We start from the raw sequence: 20663 nt of genomic DNA on the forward strand, positions 1-20663 counted from the left end.
GGAAAATCAAACAAACTAGCCCAACTACTCCCCCCCTTTTCTTTCACACTTCCCTCCTAGTATCCTCTTCCAGACTTCCTCTTCTACAAAAATGAATTAGAAGAGGAAATCCATCAAAATGAAATAATATACAATTAATTTATCTCCATATTTATTATTTTTATTTCAGGAAATACATTTATTTACTTTTATTCTCTAATAGACCAACCTACTTATATATCCAAGAAATTCTAACCCAAAATTATATATATGAATACATTTCATACTAAGAAAAAATCAAGGAATTTCATATTATGATATTAGACTTTTTTTTAAATCCTCATCTAAGGACATTTTTTTCATTGGTTTTAGAGAGAGAAGGAGAGAGGAAGAAAGAGAGAAACATCAATGTGTGAGAGAAAAAGAACCCTTGATCAGTTGCCTCTAGTACATGTCTGGTCCAGGGATAGAACCCACACCCTATGTATGTGCCTTGACAAATAATTGAAACTGCAACCTTTCAGTTATGGGACAATGCTCCAACCAACTGAACCACACACACTAGGGTGACTTGTATTTTCAAGTAGAAGAGAAGTTTATAAAAACAACCTGTCGGGTTCTCTAAGTTTATTTTATATAAGGCATGTATTACATTCAGAAATTAGGAATAGGTTTCTAGGTTTGAAAACAGTATCCTGGTGATCATTCTTAAAAACAGCTATAATTTTAAATTTTACAAAAAGATAATAATGAAAACAGCAGGTACCTTTGCTATGAACCTAAAACTACTCTACTTAAAAAAAAAAAAAAAATAAGCAGGTAAACCAGTCCAGTCCAGAAGAAATTATCAATATTTTCCAGTTCCACCTGGATATTACCATGTTCTTCTAGCTAGACTCAGCCACAAGTGTATATGTTACATTAGAAGTTAGAACTCTTATGTACTGCCAAATGAACAAGTATGGTAGCAAGGGAATAACATACTATACCTAGACTATCATTGAACTTTGGCAAATAAATACTACTTTAATTCTTCTCATACACATATGTATATAAAATTTATCACTAGCATAAAAACCTTCTTCTGGAATGTCTTAGAAGAAAGGCAAAGTGACCTTCATACCTCAGGACAAAGTAGCCATATGCACAGTCAAAAGAAGAACAGCACTCTCTGGAAAGAGAATAGTCAGAGGGAATGCAGAGTGCCTCAAATATGCCATGACATCCTACCCTCACCCACAATACTCTCACTCTCAAATCCATCAAAAAAAAACATGCAGTATATCCTTTTTCCTTCTGAGTCAAAACTACTCTAAATTAAAGGAACATTAAAAGAAACAGAACTTTGGTGTTGGGGTGTGTGTATGAGTTTGGGAGAGGGTAGCAGCATTAATTTATAAAACAAATCATTAAAAAATCTTCGTCATATTCTATTCTATTTTAGAAACTACATCAGTCTCTATTTTCAAGGAAATAAGATGTTAAAAACTTGAAAATCCTCAAATGTGGCTAACAGAAGAGTGAAGAATTTCTAGTGAAGACAATGTGCACTCCATGGTACAAAGATCATCTGCCTTCTGAAAAGAATGTTAAATGTTTAGTCATTAGTTAAAATTTTCTTACCATTTAAGATACATTAAGTATTGATATAAACTTGCTCAAATTATCTTTCCTGTCTTCTTGACTAAACCCTGCAGTGATTCCAAGGAAGAAAAATACACTGACCAGACTCTAAACCAGGAGAAGAGACTGGTATGCCTGTGAAGGATAGAAAAGCTAGTGCTAGAGTATGTTGTTCAGTTAATGGAAATGTGTACACTAGTCACTTACCTGATTGAACTGATTGATTTATAAACCATGAATGGTGTTTTTCCTTGAAAATTTTTATTTCAAACAACTGCTGTAGACACATATTGAACAAGTAGAGGGCTCCTTCCCCTGTTAAAGACAAATCTGTTTTTTATTTGTAAGTTTTCACACACAAAAAATCGAAGACTATCCAATATTTCTGGGCAATGTTCCTAAAACAAACATAAACATACACAGATGTATATTCTATACAAACTGACTCCAAGGAAAGCTTATAGCTATTACATACAGATGCTTGTTTTTCAGTTCTATAAATAATAGAAGGCAAATTATTTATCTTAACTGTTTCTAAGCCTCTTACTGAATCCTCTATCAGATCAGGAAGGAAAACACATTCTTAAAGTATCCAAACCTAATGGTTCAGCCAGATGAACTGAGTTGGCATTGTGATCCCAAATTCCATGATAGTGTGTGGCTACCCACACACAGGGACCAAGACAGAAACAGCATGCAGACCCTGAAGGCCAGCTCTGAGTGAAAAAGGAAAGGACCCTCTAATGCATAAAATGTCTTTTCTAACCATAGAGAAATCAAGGACTTTGAATCTATCTCTACCACATGGTAGGCTTGTGCCATTGGGAAAATTATGTAAACCTTTCTGCACCTGTTTTCATATCTGTAAAATGGGAGCAATAGTGAACCTACTTCACAGGGTGTTTAGAAAGATTAAAAAGAGAATACATGCAAAGTTCTTAAAATAGTATTTAGCAAAGAGTAAATGCTCAGCAAATGTTAGTCTTTATTTTCTTCGTAGTTAATGTAGCAAATACAAAAACATTTGTTCAAACCTCTGTTGCCTATGGACATTTAGATTAAAGAAAATTTTTCAAGAAGCCTGAAATTTCTGTACTTTTACTTTTTGTTAAATGCTTTATAACCTTTGCTGCTACCTAAAACTTGTCTCGAAGATGTAACTCTCACCTGAACTTAGTCTTATGTATTAGTAAGAGCTCCAAATAATATAGTAGACAAATTATATTCAATTTTATTTTGAGAAAAAAAACTAGAAAAAGCTAAAACTTTTTTCTTTTGCTACTTCTACTTATGTTTTTCCAACAATAACGACAAGAAGGCACTACCTACTGGCTTCCCCTTGCTTTTACTATTCAGCATTACAGTCACCAGAAGAATGCTATAATTTTCTACGGATCTATTCAAAACCTTAAAAAATTGACAATAAACTTTAAACATAAATCTTATAAAATAAGTCCATTAAAGAACAATGCCATATTAAAATAAATATCATTAATATTACTACATATTTATAGTATATTTTAATCACTGTAGCTAAAAATTAGAAGACAAAACAGAATACACTGAATATAAAGTTAAAATAAAATTACATCTGGTAAAATATATCTTTAATATTCAATGCTTTTAATACCAAAAAATTCATCTCTTGACAAGGAAAAATATACCTTCTGGTGTATTTTTTTACCTTCAGCTAAAAATGAAACTGCTCATAATCTTGGCATGCCACGTAAAAGCCTTCCACATGAAAGCCTTCTTTCCCCACCCCACCCCTGTGATTGTGTATATTACTTTATAGGAGACTAACTACTCTAAGAAAAGTTGGCTTAAGTAAGCCAAAGAAAATTAATGTCTTCAGAGAGAAATCAAACATGCTACTTTGTTTAGCCATCATTTCTGATGAATGAACAGGTCTTTGGATTAAAATAAGAATAAATTAAAAATGTTTAGGTTGAGTGAATCACTTGAGATGACTAGGAATGTCATTAGCTTACTTTTATCACCTTTTAATACCATTTTATATTTATTTATTTTTGTTTGATCTTTATTGTATTTTTTACATTACTTTTTAGTCCCTTTATACCCCCTCCCCCAGCAATCACCACACTGTTGTCCATGTCCATGAGTCCTTTTTCCTTTTTGCTCAATCCTTCCACCCCCTAATCTCCCTCCTCCCACCACCACAGGTCATCCTGTTCTCCATCTATGAGTTTGTCTCCATTTTGGAAGCTATTTAGTTAGAATAAACATACAAAGGCAAATTAGTCACAGTGTTCAAAAAATGTTCAAGTTACTATTATCAGAAGGGAAGAAAGAGGAGTGGAAAAAGAGCTTACCTGAACATGGGTTAACTAACTTTACAAACATAAGCCCAGTTTTCATCTTCTTTGAAGCATCTTTCAGACATTCTGAAAAGAAATGATGAATTTGTAAAAGTAAGATATTTGTTTTGTTCTAATTTACCCTGAGTTTCTTTCTTTTATTTATGATTTGTATTTCTAAAAATTTTAACTCAATTCTATTGCTTAGGAGCTGGGTAATTTAGAGCAAATTATCAGTTTCTCTGTAAAGTGCAGTCGGGTTCTAGGTTATTTTAATTTATTTATTTGAGAAGTAATGAGGAACAGAACTCTACGGTCTGAGTCATTATAAGAGATCATTCTGCATTGCACGGGCCCAGCTCCCACTCCAAAAGGACACTGGAAAGCGAGGTCTGGTACACAGGACACACACTCACAGATAGGTTCTCCTGTGGGAAATCAGGCCTGCATTGTACCAAGGCCACTTTGAGACTTGCTTTTTGCTAGAACTCCCTCACACTCAGGCAGCAAATGTTTACTGCATATCTTTAAAGTAATTTCCTAAAATCTATGCTGAACCCTCCAAGGACGACTGTAACCAGTTCAACCACTTTTCCCTTTACATTTACAAATATCCTTCTTTTTTAAAAAGATTTTATTTATTTATCTTTAGAGGGGAAGGGAAAGAGAGAAGGAGAGGAATATCAATATATGGTTGCCTCTTGTGTGCCTCTGCTGGGAACTGGCCTGCAACCCAGGCATGTGCCCTGACTGGGAATTGAACTGCGATCCTTTAGTTCCCAGGCTCGAGCTCAATCCACTAAGCTACAACAGCCAGGGCTTACAAATATCCTTCTTACTGATGTAATTGGCAACATCCTCTCCTTTGCTTTCTGTAAAAGGTAACCACCTAAAGCAAACCTGTGCATAGTAAATGAGGATCATCCTCAATGCATATGCCCAGAAAAGCAATAAAAGCTTGTCAAGGCAAGTGAGGGGTGCTCTCCTTTTCAGAGAGTGGCTGAGGCACTCTCCCCTTGAGAGAGTGGCCGTACTGTCCCTTTTTCTCCACAGGACTTTGTAGTCTGTGTGAATTTGTCTCGTCTCAGTCACAACGCCATGGACAATGCAGGCCGGTGTCCGCATCAAGTTATAACTTTGGTTCAATCAACTACTTGATAATTTTGTTGCCTTGGGCAAGTTCTTCATGTCCTGTCTCAGTTGTCACATTAATAAAATGGTAACATATATACTTACCTTTCAAAGGATTAAATTAGCTAATCTGTTGAAAGCTCTTAACATATTTAGACATTATTACTACACATAATATAGCTACAATTACTAGTGTTATTTTATCATCATTATGAAATAGAACATTTAAAAAATAAATATTTCCAGAATATTTATATATTTGCCCCTAATTGTGATTACCCAACCTTATTCTCTGCCCATTTTTCAAGGGGGGAGGGAGTATTTACCTTTCTCTTACTACTTTATGAGGAGTCTTTATACAGTAAGAATATGAACCCTGTTTCATACTTGAAAAGGCCTTCTCTTTCTCAAGATTATATTTTCTTCTAATTCCTTTAGATTATATCTTTAACCTATCTGGAATATATGCGGGTATACTATAAGGAGAAGATCAAACTTTAATTTTATTTCAGTGAGCTCTCTATCCAGTTGTACCAACACCATCTACTACATGGCCCATAATTAAAATAATTCCTTTAAGTCTCTCAATGGACATTCTATTTTGATCCACATTTATGTCTACATTAACATTAGTTACTTCATAATTGTAATTATAGCTTTAAATTTTATTTTAATATATCATGAGGTAAATCTCTTCATGATGTTTCCTCTGTAATATTTTGCTGACATGATTTTAATCATATAGTTTAAAACATAAAGACCATGACAATTTTATTTATAACATCCTCCATACTAGTTGAGTGGCATATTCATATAACTCATTTAAAGAATCTATCTCCAAAGAAAGAATCTATTTCTAAAGAAACCTTATTTGACTGATAAGGAATAGAACAACAAACTACCAAAGAGCCAATCAAAGCTTCTGGGAAAGAAGAGAACTTTTAGTCACTTCCATTTTCTATGGACTCCACTCCCTTTGCCCCATTTCAGATCTTCATAAACTTATTTATATAGAGCAAGCATGTTTAGGAATTGGCTTACTCATGAATGGTTAAAATGTAACTATTTTTCCTAAAATAATAGTGGCATTAAATATATTTTAAAAAATGTAACTTGAAGATTCCTACTTGCAATCAAGTGGAATGACAGGAACCTAATTTACCCTCCCACCTGATACAACCCAAAATAAAAACACAAAAATATACAAAACAACTATTTTCAAGACAATGAACATTGACAGTGATCTCTGAGAGATGGGAAACAAGTAAGGTGAGACCTGTGATTGCCCCAGGTCACTGCCTTGATAGTTTCTAGGCCATGGAGCAGAACAGGAGAACCCATGTGAAGCTTGGCAGACTCCTTGAGTTGAACAGAGGGAGCTAAGACTTCTAAAGACACCAAGGCTACAGTTCATAGGTCAGAATACAAGAAAGGAGAGAGATGAAAAGAAAAAAAAAACCCAGAGATCTGCAAAGAGTACTGATAAGTGCATGCATATGGCATGACTACCAAAGGCAGGGAGAAAAACCATCTGAACATATTAGATGGAATAGTACCTCACACTGACTCAGGACCTTGAATTGGGCCTATGCCCAGACACACTGGAAAACCTCATAATTCAGAGGGACTGGGTAAAGTCCTCAAAAAGGTCTTGCCTTAGTAATATGGAACAAAAAACTGTACTAAAAGCTGCTCTGATTCCAACAAACTAATTTTAAAAGTAAGACCTAAAGAATCAAACTGTGTTTCAGGAAGAAGTTCAACATTACTTATAGGACTATAAAAATATTCACCAGCCAAAAGAGTAAAATTCGCAATATCTCGCATTTAATCAAATATTACTAGGCATTCAAAGAAGCAATAAAAATGGCCTATAGCAGGAAAAAGAATCAGTTATTGAGATATGGATATTGGTATTAGACACAGATGTTAGAATGAACAGATTGAGTGTTAAAAACAGTGTTCCTCATATACAAAAAGTAGAAACAATCTATTTTTTCAAAAGAGATAAGTTGAGAAGGAATTAATGGCAGAATATTAATGAACTTGAAGATACAGCAATAGAAACTGTCTAAAATTAAAAGTAAAAGGAGTATCAGTGAACTATGGGGCGTTAGGCTTCCTAACAATGTATATGTACTTGGAGATTCTGAAAGACAAGAATGGGGATAGAAAAAATATTTGAAGGAAAACATGGTTGAATATTTTCAAATTTGATGAAAGCCAGAAACCCACAAACTCAAGAAGTTCAATAAACCCAAAGAAACAGGATTAAAATTATACATCAGAATTAATGTTCATGTGTTCATATGTTCATACTACATATGTTCATACTATGCTACATAATGTTCATATGTAGCATAGTATTTGGATCCATTCATTTACTGATGGGCACCTAGGGTTGCTTCCAACTCTTGGCTTTCATAAATTGTGCTATGAACATTGGGTTCTTCTGGATTGGTATTTTAGGGTTCTTAGGATACAATCCTAGCACTGGAACTGCTGTGTCAAAAGGCAGGTCGATTTTAATTTTTCTGAGAAAGTTCCATACTGTTTTCCATAATGGTTGTACCAGTCTGCAATCCCACCAACAATGGACTAGGGTCCCCTTTTCCCCACAACCTAACACTTGTTGTTTGTTGCTTTGTTTATGAAGGCCATTCTGACTGGTGTAAAGTGGTATCTCATTGTGGTTTTAATTTGCATCTCTCGGATAGCTAGCAATATTGAGCATCTTTTCATGTGTCTCTGGACCCTCTTTATGTCCTCCTTGGAAAAATGTCTGTTTAAGTCCTTTGTCCACTTTTTAATTGGGTTGCTTGTGATCTTAGAGTGCAGTCGTGTTAAGTTCTTTGTGTATTTTGGAGATTGAATCCTTGTCTGAAGTATCATTGGCAACTATGTTTTTCCATATAGTTGGTTCTCTTTTTATTTTAATACTGTTTTCTTCAGCCAAGCAAAAGCTTTTAATTTTGATAAGATCCCATTTGTTTATTCTTTCCTTTATGTCCCTTGCTCTAGGGGGCATTATCTGTAACAATGTTGCTGCGTGAAATATCTGAGATTTTCCTGCCTATGTTCTCCTCTAGTACTTTAATGGTGTCACAGCTTAATATTTAAGTCTTTTATCCACCTTGAATTTATTTTAGTGTATGGTGTAAGTTTGTGCTCAAGTTTCATTTTTTTTCATGTAGCTGTCCAGTTCTCCCAACACCATTTGTTGAAGAGGCTATTTTTACTCCATTTCATGTTCCTGCCCCCTTTTCCAATATTAATTGACTGTAGAGATGTGGGTTTATTTCTGGGCTCTCTGTTCTGTTCCACTGGTCTATATGCCTGTTTTTATGCCAGTACCAGGCTGTTTTGATTACAGTGGCCTTGTAATACAGTTTGGTATCAGGTATTGTGATCCTTCCTACTCGGTTCTTCTTTCTCTAAATTGCAGCTGCTATTCGGGGTTGTTTATGGTTCCATATAAATTTTTGAAGTGTTTGTTCCATGTCTGTGAAGTATGCCTTTGGTACTTTAGTAGGTATTGCATTGAATCTGTAAATTGCTTTGGGTAGTATGGACATTTTGATGATGTTAATTCTTCCAATACATGAACATGGTATATGTTTCCATTTGTTTGTGTCTTTCTTGATTTCTTTCTTCAGTGTGGTGTAGTTTTCTGCATAAAGGTCTTTTACCTCCTTGGTTAGGTTTATTCCTAGGTATTTTATTTTTCTTTTTGCTATATCCAATGGGATGTTTTTCTTGATTTGTGCTTCTGCTGTTTCATTGTTAGTATACAAAAATGCCTTTGATTTCTGGATATTGACTTTGTATCCTGCTATTTTGCCAAATCCATTTATTAGGTCGAGCAATTTTTGGATAGAGTCTATATCATTTTCCATATACACTATCATGTCATCTGCAAACTGACAATTTTGTTTCCTCTTTTCCGATTTGGATGCCTTTTATTTCCTTTTCTTGTCTGATCACTGTGTGGCTACAACCTCCAATACTATACTGAATAGAAATTGTGAAAGTGGACGACAACCTTGTCCTGTTTCTGATCTCAGTGGGAAAGATCTCAGTTTTTTCCCATTGAGTATGATGTTGACTGTAGGTCTCTCCTACATGGCCTTTATTATATTGAGGAATGCTCCCTCTATTCCCACTTTGCTGAGTGTTTTCATCATAAATGGGTGTTATACCTTATCAAAAAGCTTTTTTTGCATCTATTGATATGATCATGTGGTTCTCTTTGCTTTTGTTTATGTGATGTATTACATTTACTGATTTGTGAATATTGAACCATCCTTGCATCCCTGGGATGAATCCCACGTGGTAATGGTGCATGATTGCTTTAATGTGTTGTTGGATGCGGTTTGCCAATATTTTGTTGAGGATTTTAATGTCTATGTTCATCAGCAATATTGGCCTGAAGTTTTCTTTCTTCATTGTGTCTTTATCTGGTTTTGCGATTAGGATGATGCTGGCTTCACAAAAAGAGTTTACATTCTTCTATCATTTTGGATTTTTTTGGAATAGTCTGTGAAGAATGGAATTCTATGCAGCAGAAAGAATGAGCTACTACCCTTTGCAACAGCATGGATGGAACTGGAAAGAACTATGGTGAGTGAAATAAGCCAGGTGGTGAAAGACACATACCATATGATCTCACTGTTAACAGGAAGCTAAACAACAAAACAAACAAGCAAGCAAAATATAACCAAAGACACTGAAATAAAGAACAGGCGAACAGTGACCAGAAGGGAGAAGGGAGGGAATTTCAGGAAAAAAAGGGAAGGATTTACAGGAACTAGTATAAAGGACACATGGTCAACAAATACAGGGGGTGGAAATGGGAGGGAGGTGGGGAGCACTGGGGGGCTGGGCTGGGAGTAAAAAGCAGACAACTGTACTTGAACAATAATTAAATAAATTTTTTTAAAAAAGAAAAAAGTGAAAATAAATTTAAAAAAGTAAATATAAATAAAAGAAAATTTCAATTTTCTGACCTCAAAAAAAAGAATCAGTTTTCTTTCTCTCAACTACAAGGAAACATTAAGAATATGTAGAGAATAATAAGATAGACATATAGAAGTCAAAGATTCCAAGCACAGAATTACCTAAGAGCCTAACAATTACCTAAGAATTACCTAACAAATATTTTTTTAAAAAAAGGTAAGTTAGGACCCGTATATCCTTATTAAAAATCTAAAACAGAATGCATTTTATGGCAAAAATCAAGGCAACATATAGTAAAGTACCCAGCAGAGTTTCTGGCACATGGAATACACTTCAATAAATATTATATAAATGTGTTGTTCAATTTTAGAAAGAGCAAGTTTTGATACTTAACGAACAGAACTTCATTTATCTAGAAAATTTACTCATTTGAATCATTTTTTCTAAAACTCTGCTAAATAAGACTTCACATGTTGTTTTTTAAAAGAGTAAGCTTTACACTTTTTAAAAACTGTTTTCTCTTACATAACAGATGACATATGTCATGCTTGCTAAAAAAAGTGTTTTTACAAAAAAAGAAAAAATTCAGACAAATCAGAAACTTGTATTCATTCTTTGGAGCCAGTTCTAATTTAATAATATCTTAAACTTCCCAATTACCTCAAGCCCGCCATTCCAGCTTTTTAGGTCAAACCAGTTCTGTATTAGTTTTCTTATAGTTTCTGTAAAGATTAAGTTTTGTGTCCCACATGTTAGTATTAACTCTAGCAACAAATCTTCCATCTGGTTACTATTCTGATCTAATTACCTCAACAAAACTGACTGCTACTTTCCTGACATTTGAACCAAAAAAAAAAAAAAAAGAAAAAGTACCATGACAATGATGTAACTCTAATGAACATAAATAACAAACAACTGCTAATATTTATCAGGCATATTCTACCGTACTTTTCGGACTATAAGATGCACCCCCCCACCAATTTGGGAGGAATAATGGTTGTTAATGCTGCTGTTGAGTTCTGTTTACATATACATTGGTGAAATATTATGTTATTTATGTTATTAAATATTTTACCACATTTTTTGCTTCAAAATTTTTTTCCTATTTTCCTCTAAAACCTAGGTGCATCTTACGGTCCAAAAATATGGTATATCCAGTCACACCTTGGTTCTCGAATGTCTTCCATCTCAAACAATTTGGTTTGCAACCAAGTTGTTCACAGAAAAAATATCTCAGTTGTCAAACAAAACTTTGATTCTTGACCCAACAATGCTTTCATGCTGCTCCTGTATGATCAGTTACATATCTCTCAGTCAACAAATGTAGAAGAGAATGCATTGAATAAGAGCCAGTTGGACACTAAACCTTCTGTTGTTAACATCTCAGGAAATTGTGCTATGAATTATTTTCATATGTTTTTGCTGTTGTTGCTGCTTATTATTATTAAAATACAGTAAGTCAACATGGGTGCTAAGATTAGTGATAGAGGCAAAGTGAAAAGGAAAGTTTTGAAAACAACAATAGAGCTTTAATAAGAAATAATTGTAAAGTATGATAGATTTGTTCATGTGTCTGTCTGATATGGCTACTGAGTACGACATGGCGAGATCAATGATTAGCACAATTTTAAAACATAAAGAGTGCAGATGTCACTAAGGATGTGAAAGTGCTCACAAAACAAGTCCATGCAATCGAAGAGGTAGAATACATGTTGTTGATTTGGATAAATGAAAAGCAGTTAGCTCAGGATAGCATTTTGGAGGCAAGAATATGTAAAAAAGTGAAGATGCTGCAAGCTGACCCCCTGAAAGACACTCCTGGAATCAGTGCTGAATGAGATTCATTTCAGGCTAGCAGTGGGTGGTTTGATAAATTTAAGAAAAGTGGCATTCATACTATAGTGAGGCACTGGGAGGCTGCCAATTCTAACAAAGTAGCTGCTGATAATTTCATGACTGGATTTCAAGAGTATGCAGAGCCTGATGGATTTGTTCCCTAACAAGTGTTTAATTGTGATGAGAGAGACTCTTCTGGAAGAAAATGCTGAAGATAACATAAATCACACAGGAAAGTGACTGCCAGGACACAAGCCAGAGAGGTTAATATTACTGTTATATGGGAATGTGAATAGGGTCTTTAAATTGAAGCCTCTAATCATCTACCATTCAAGAAAAGTAATGTCATTAAAAACAAGTTGAATGTGATGTGGAGGGTAATAGAAAAGCTTGGGTAACCAGGCAATTTCCTTTTTTAAAAAATATATTTTATTAATTATGCCATTAAATTTGTTCTATTCCCCCCTTCATTTCCCTCTACCCTGCATACCCCCTCCCCCACCATCCCCCCTTTAGTTTATGACCACATGTCTCAAGTTCTTTAGGTTCTATATTTCCCCTACTATTCTTACCCTCCCCCCTATCTATTTTCTACCTACCATCTATGCTACTTATTTTCTGTACCTTCTCCCCCTCCCCTGTTGCTAACCCTCCATGTGATCTTCATTTCTATGGTTCTGCTCCTGATCTAGCTGTCCTTTTAGTTTGCTTTTGTTTTAGGTGTGGCTGTTAATAACTGTGAGTTTGCTGTTCTTTCACTGTTCATCTTTTTTATCTTCTTTTTCTTAGATAAGTCCCTTTAACATTTCATATAATAAGGGCTTGGTGATGATGAACTCCTTGAATTTGATCTTATCTGAGAAGCACTTTATCTGCCCTTCCATTCTAAATGAAAGCTTTGCTGGATAGAGCAATCTTGGTTGTAGGTCTTTGAATTTCACGACTTGGAATACCTCTTTCCAGCCGCTTCTTGCCTGTAAGGTCTCTTTTGAGAGAGAAATCAGCTGACAGTCTGATGGGAAGTCCTTTGTAGGTGACTGTCCCCTTATCTCTTGCTGCTTCTAGGATTCTCTCCTTTATTTTAATCTTGGCTAATATAATGATGATGTGCCTTGGTGTGTTCCTTCTTGAGTCCAACTTCTTTGGGACTCTCTGAGCTTCCTGGATTTCCTGGAAGTCTATTTCCTTTGCCAGATTGGGGAAATTCTCCTTTATTATTTGTTCAAATAAGTTTTCCACTTGTGGCTGTTCCTCTTCCCTTTCTGGTACCCCTATAATTCAGATGTTGGAGCATTTAAAGATGTCCTGGAGGTTCCTAAGTCTCTCCTCATTTTTTTTGAATTCTTGTTTCTTCATCCTTTTCTGTTTGGTCATTTTTTTCCTCCTTCTGGTCCACTCCTTTGATTTGAGTCCCAGTTTCCTTTCCATCACTATTGGTTTCCTGTGTGTTTCCATTCATTTCAATTAGTTTAGCCTTCATACGTTTCTCTAATTTATGACTAAAATCAACCAGTTCTGTGAGTATACGGATCACCAGTGTTTTAAACTGTGCATCTGAAAGTTTGGCTATTTCTTCATCACTTAGATTTATCGGCTCTGGGGCTCTGAGTTCTTGAGCCATGTTTTGATCTGTTTGTGCCTGTTAGGTATGAGGAGCAGAGCCTTAGTTGTTTACCAGGGTGGGGCCTCCCAGGTTGCTGGTTTGACTCCGTACGTGGGGGCATGGTCAGAGAGGGGCCACTCAGGTCATTGGTTTGTGACGCTGTATGTGGGGGCAGAGTCAGAGGGGGACAATGGCAGTTCCCTCTGCCGCTTCCTGCCACTGGGGCCACATGGTCCATCTCACTGCTAGCTCCTTCACCGGTTTATCTGCGCGTGAGGCATAGGTGGAAGCACTGTGCCTTCTCCTACAGCTAAGTTTAAAAACAACAAAGTTTTAGCAACAAAAACGCAGCCAAACCACAGAAAACTGAACTACATGGAAGTCCGACAACAACAAACCCTTCAGCCAAACCGCTAAGAGGGGCAGAGCCAGCAGCATAGCAGGGTCGGGCAGGAAAGAGCCACCAGACCGACCCAGGTGCACAACCCAGGTGCACCAGCAGCCGCGGGCGGATCCCAGGTGTGGAGAAGCGGCAGACCCAATGAGGGCTGATTGCAGGCAATTTTCTATTCAGTGTATTCATTAAGTGTTTGTCCCAAGTGTGAAGAAATATCTCTGGGAAAAACAATTGTCACTCAGGGTACTTATTGTAAAGGACAATGCCTGTGCCCACTCTCCAGGCTTGGAGGTCAAGTTGGTGGCACAATACAGCTTTGTCATTGTTAGGTTCTTGTTACCTAACACAACTCCTCTCATTCCAACCATGGACCAGCAGGTGATTTCTAATGGTAAGAAACTAACAAAGGCACTGTTTCAGAAGTGTTTTGAGGTAACTCCTGAAACTAATATAACCCTCAGGGAATTCTGGAAGGAATATTTAATATCGTCACCTGCTTGGAGCTCAAAGACAAAGCAGGGGGTAGGGAGGGAGAAGTTACCTTCCAGAACCATGCAATCAACCTGGAAGAAACTGTGGTCTGAGTCTGTTGTGAAAGAGACTTTGAGGGCTTTGAAGGTAATGTCTGTTGTGGAGGATATTGCGTCTCTAGACAAGTTCATGGGCTTAGAGGTGGGTAACGATGATATGGAGGAGTTGGTGGAGGTCCACAACACTGAGCTGACCACCAAGGAACTCCCAGACTTCCAGAGGGAGCAGCAATAGATGGCAGCTGAGGGGATTTCCTCGGAGGAGGAAGAGGGAAGGGAGGGTATTCCTACTTCACTAATTAAGGAAATGCTTAGAAAATGGGGGGACATGTTAAGTTTTATTAAGAAATATCACCCTGACAAGAAGTAGCAAACCATGCAATAACTTGTGCAATGACAATGCAGTTTTTCAGGCAAGTGTTAAAACTCGGGGAAAAACAAACATCATTGCACAGGTTTTTAGTGAGACAGAGACCCAGGAAGCCTGAAGTAAGTTCTAGTAGAAATACACAAAAGAGAGAAAGAACCCCAGAGGAAAAGCTACCTGTTTTTATGGAAGGGGACATCCCTTCCAAACAATATCCCTCCTCTCCATATTCAGTCAACAACAGCTCTCAACATTAAGGTAAGTTCTAATGTACGCAAAGTTTCATTTTTTTACTATACATTTGATTTCCTTTTTGTTGTTCATGTCCTTTTTGTTTTTAAAGAATTTATTTACAGATTAAATAGCACCTTAAACATGTACCATATATAAGAAAGGTTAAAACAGGAAATCATTTGGAGATCTGGAAAGGATTACATCAATTTATATTATTTCGAATGCGAAAAAAAAAAGATTCAGTTTTCAACCTAATTGCTTTTCAAACAGACTTCCAGAACAAATTAAGTTCGAGAACCAACATTCCACTGTACCAGGCCATGTCCTGTATATGTTATATAATGTAATCCTCATAATATCTCTATAATGTAGGTACTATTTTAATTTCCACTTTTTTGGATGAGAAATTTGTCCAAAGGAAAGAAACCTGTCTAAGGTCACAGAGCTATCCAAATACACAGACACACATACACCCTCCTAAGATTTATATCAGGCAAAAAACATTTTAAACTATGACATTTTAGAGACACACTGAATCTCAAGTCCCATCCTTCTTAACTGAGAAAACACAAACTGCAGTTCTGAAGCACAAAAAGTGTCTTGGTCTGACTGTTCTATGACAAATATCTCAATTCATCTCTCCTCCATCTTCTGTCCTACTCAGACTTGAGGACCAGAGCATCATCTAATCAGCTGCCCCAACTTCAATCCAAGCAGTTCCCCTCACTGCGAGGGCTGAAGCAGAAGAAAAAGAATGGGGGTGGGGAGGGCACAGACAGTCAATGGGGAATGCAAAAAAGAGACAAAGGTAGGATCGAAAATACATAAAGGATGAGAAAAGTCTGTTGTGGAATACAGGAAACATCTAGTGATAAAAACAAATAAAGGCTGGCCAATGGCAAGAAAATAAAACCCATCTTCCTATTAAAGACTACAATATCCTATACATAGCTGCATACACCCCCAAGTTATCTGTGACATTTTACTGCTTCGAAATTAGGGTACATAGCATGTATCAGCACACAGAATTGACCACAGTAATTTTGAAAAGTTAGTCATGAAATATAAGCCAAACAGGAACATTATTTACTACCTACAGACTATATAATATGGGCTGTACAGCTGATATGAAGTTGTCTATCAACCAGTTTTTAAATTTGGCAGGTCTTCCTTTTCCTTCTCTTAATGAAAAGAAGTTTCTCTAACACTTCCAGCCAATATGGAGGTATAGGAAGATACACTTTGCCTCCTTGCACAACCAAAACAAGGACAACAAAAAAGGTGAGGCAGCAGTTGGCAGATGGTAGGTTCCACATTTGCATGCAGATAAACTGGGAGGAACAACTGGGGAGCAAAACAGACTGAGCAACCCAGGCTTCCAGCACAGGAAAAGAAAGCCTCAAAACCTCTGGCTAGAAAAATCTATGGGGGTGAGGCAGCAGGAGAAACTCACAGCCTCACAGAAGAGTTCGTTGGTGAGACCCACAGTGTCCTACAACAAATGCAAACTCACCCACCTGGAAATCAGCACCAGAAGGGCCCAATTTACTTGTGGGTAGCGGAGGAAGTGACTGAAAGCCTGTAAGAGCTGAGCAAGTGAGCCTGTTCCCTCTCCAACCCCTCCCCCACAGACAGTGCCACAATGTAGCAACATGGGTTGTCCAACCCTGGCAAATACCTAAGGCTCTGCTCCTTACTATGTACCAGGCAAGTGGAGAAAAAAATATATGACCCAAATGAAAGAACAGATCAAAGCTACAGAAAAACTACAACTAAGTGATGAAGAGACGGCTGACCTATCAGATGCAAAGTTCCAAACACTGGTAATCAGGATGCTCACAGAAATGGTTCAGTATGGTCCCGCAATAGAGAAAAAAGTGAAAGCTATGAAAAGTGTAATAAAGGAAAATGTACAGGCAAGAAGGGGCTGGAAAGAGGTATTCCAAGTCATGAAATCCAAAGACCTACAACCAAGATTGCTCTATCCAGCAAAACTTTCATTTAGAATGGAAGGACAGATAAAGTGCTTCTCAGATAAGGTTAAATTCAAAGAGTTCATCATCACCAAGCCCTTATTATATGAAATGTTAAAGGGACTTATCTAAGAAAAAGAAGTTTAAAAAACATGAACAGTGAAAGGACAACAAACTCACAGTTATTAACAACCACACCTAAAACAAAAGCAAACTAAAAGGACAGCTAGATCAGGAGCAGAAACATAGAAATGAAGATCTCAAGGAGGGTTAGCAACAGGGGAGTGGGAGGAGGAGAAGGGGGGAGAAGGTACAGAAAATAAGTAGAATAGACAGTAGATAGAAAATAGATGGGGGGGCAAGAATAGCATGGGAAATATAGAATCTAAAGGACTTGAGACACATGGTCATAAACTAAAGGGGGGGTAATGGTGGGGATGGGGGAGTAGGGTGGAGGGGAATGAAAGGGGGAATAGAACAACTGTAACAGCATAATCGATAAAAAAATTTTAAAAAAAAAGAAAATGTACAGGGAACCAATAATGACAGGAAGGAAATCAGGACTCAAATCAATGGTTTGGAGCAGAAGGAAGAAATAAACATTTAACCAGAACAGAATGAAGAAACAACAATTCAAAAAAATGAAGAGAGGCTTAGGAACTAATGGGACAACTTTAAATGTTACAACATCCAAATCATATGGGTGCCGAAAGGAGAAAAGGTACAGCAAGAAATTAAAAACTTATTTTAAAACATAATGAAGGAGAACTTTCCTAATCGGTCAAAGGAAATAGACTTCCAAGAAATCCAGGAAGCTCAGAGTGCCAAATAGGTTGTACCCAAGGAAGGACACAGCAAAGCACATTATAATTATATTACCCAAAATTAAAAACAAGGAGAGAATCTTAAAAGTAGAAAGAGAAAAGGAGACATTTACCTACAAACGAGTTCCCATAAGACTATCAGCTGATTTATCTAAAGAAAACTTGCAGGGAAGAAAGGCTGGAAAGAAGTATTCAAAGTCATGAAAGACAAGGACATACATCCAAGATTACTCTATCCAGCAAAGCTTTCATTTAGAATGGAAGGGCAGATAAAGTGCTCCACAGATATAGTCAAGTTAAAGGAGTTCATCATCACCAAGCCCTTATTACATGAAATGTTAAAAGGAATTATCTAACAAAAAGAAGATCAAAAATACCAACAGTAAAATGACAACAAACTCACAACTACCAACAACCAACCTAAAAACACAAAAACAAAAACAAAAATGAACTAATAAGCAAACAAGTAGAACAGGAACAGATTCACAGAAATAGAGATCACATGGAGGGTTATCAGCAGGGAGGGGGAGGGGATAAAATGGGGGAAAAGGTACAGGGAATAAGAAGCATAAATGTTAGGTACAAAATAGACCGGGAAAAGTTAAGCATAGTATGGGAAATGGAGAAGCCAAAGAACTTCTATGTATGACCTATGAACATGAACTGGGGTGAGGGAATGATTGGGGGGGGGGGTTTACAGGGCAAAGGGGGATAACATAGAGAAAAAAATGGGACAACTGTAATAGCATAATCAATAATTTTAAAAAAAACAAGTTTCTCCCTATCATTTACAATACAAAGACATGAGACAGGATAAAGAGTGCCTTTCTGCCAAGTGCTCTTCTGACTTGGAAGCAATGAATTTGTTCATGACCCTGTCTGATTTTTGGCATATAGCAGATAAGCTCTGAGAATATACACCAAGTAGAGAAGAAAGAACAAACACCAAAGCACTGTTCACTTTATTTTTAGATACTGTATGAAGGCTACTCATGCTTGTTCAGAAGATCTAACAGGAAGAGAATTAAAAAATGAGAGTATCACTCTCATGCTCTGCATCCAAAATAGGTCCCAATAATTTTCTTTAGACATCAGCCATTAGCATATACTTAGAACCCCTGGTTTCCTTCTGCCTGATCACCAGATACTTCCTTGAAACCACTTTGTTAGGACACAAATATAATGCATGCAAGACAAATCAGCATAATATTCAAGTTCTTTGCCACTTCTGGAAATGTCTGTTTCAGTAATAACTACATGCCTTCTCTTCCTAAGATGTTAGGGTTGCCATATAGTCTGAGTCATTTTGCTGACTTAGAAGCTTTCAGCTTCCCCCAATATCATAGGAAGCAAAGCAAGAAAGCTAGAGAAAGGCATGCACTAGAATAATAATTCCCAAGTAACAGGTTCTTCTACGAATATCTTTTTGTTTTGAAGCTTTGAAGAAAAAAAGAAAAACTGGCTTTAACCAAGGCTAGCATAGAAGATAAAATTTCCATTAGTCCAGGGCTGCCCCTAACAACAGCATTGTTTCAAGGAATGCCCTGTACACCAAAGAACAAGCTTATGAAAAACTTCAGGCTTGTAGCAACTCAGAGCCACAGCAAGCAGCAAGCAATATAGAGAGATGGCACAAAGGCCTTGAAATATTTGGGAAACAAGAAAATTCTGGAGAGGTAGAAAGGACAGACCTAAATGGGATGTCAATAACTGAGGCTGGGTCCAGGAAAGATGTGCACAGTCCCTGGTCATCAAACAGCGGGAACTCCAGTTCTTCTTGATCTTCCCACCTCTGCAACAATGGCAACTACCCCACTGTTTCAGCAGAATGGCCTTTGGCACATAGCAGGGGTCCTGGAGGACACAGGAGAGCTGGCAAACTATGCCACTTACTTCCCACTGAGTGTTAGACAGATTACTTGACTTCTTTGAGTCCTGTAGTATGGTGATAATAAAGCTTGCCTTGACTACTTCCCAAGGTCATTGTGAGGGTCAAATACAATAACATACATTGGAGTGTGTTGTAAAATTATAAGGGCTAGAAGATGGGCTTCCTATGGCTTACATAAACTTTGGCAAGAGAGTATAATTTATGACCAAAATAGAACTCTCCATACAAATAAACCTATGCCATAACTGTATGCCACCCAGTCAAAGAAAGCACCTATAAACTGAGAAACTCAGCATGTTAGACTGAAACAGATCCCGTTACAAGTGCCTCAAGCTTCTGACCAAAGCTCAGTCACACTGGTGAGTGATGAAAATGGCTGGCTCTTGTGCTGTCTTCACTCTTTCCTTCTTCCAAAGAAAGCACTCTCTATTCTCATGTTCTTATATGACTCTGTCCACCCTCTCTCCCACCTTGTGCTTGTAATGGAGCCTGACATTCCCTGGCTACAGCTTATATAGGGGTGCTAGTTGGGGTTCCTGTGATCACAGCTGGTTGGGGTTCCAGTAATCAAAATAATCACAAGGCTATTTTGAAAAGTTTAAAACCAGAACTAAGAGGAGCAGCTTCTCCCAGCAGACACCATGAGATTTGAAGCTTGGGTACAGCATGCAGCCAGTTTCCCAGTAAATAGAGGAAATTGGTTTGAGAAGATGTTAACTCTCAAGAGAGGAAAAAAACTGCCCCTTTGGATGCTCAAACCCCTGACTTCTACATGTCTTATGTTCTTCACCACCACACCATCCCTGCCCCAACACATAGCTGCCTCTCTAGCAATATGTGAACTCTCTAGGAACTCCTAACAAAGTGTTGTTAGATTTTGTAACACAATCAGGATGCATTGGCCCCACATTAAAGAAATGCTATGCAGACTTATGGTCCATTTACACTGGCATCTCCTTTATACCAGTGGATGTTTGCAGGAGACTGTGATTGTCCTAAGT

The 20663-nt window shown here is 37.1% G+C and overlaps 1 protein-coding gene across 12 annotated transcripts in view; it reads right to left on the minus strand.

The window, feature by feature from the left end:
• The window catches only part of RNASEH2B (ribonuclease H2 subunit B), a 157773-nt gene that overhangs the window by 121931 nt on the left and 15179 nt on the right, over positions 1-20663 (minus strand). For all 12 annotated transcript variants that reach the window (XM_053665396.1, XM_053665392.1, XM_053665395.1 and 9 more), the window contains exons 2-3: positions 3936-4007; positions 1810-1917 (exon numbers count right to left, since the gene is read on the minus strand). In XM_053665396.1, coding sequence (XP_053521371.1) covers positions 1810-1917; positions 3936-4007 — 180 coding nt within the window. The remainder of the gene's footprint in view (positions 1-1809; positions 1918-3935; positions 4008-20663) is intronic.

This window comes from Artibeus jamaicensis, unplaced genomic scaffold (genome assembly GCF_021234435.1).
Source record: "Artibeus jamaicensis isolate MK-2021 breed Jamaican fruit bat unplaced genomic scaffold, CSHL_Jam_final contig_410, whole genome shotgun sequence".
Lineage (NCBI taxonomy): Eukaryota > Metazoa > Chordata > Mammalia > Chiroptera > Phyllostomidae > Artibeus > Artibeus jamaicensis.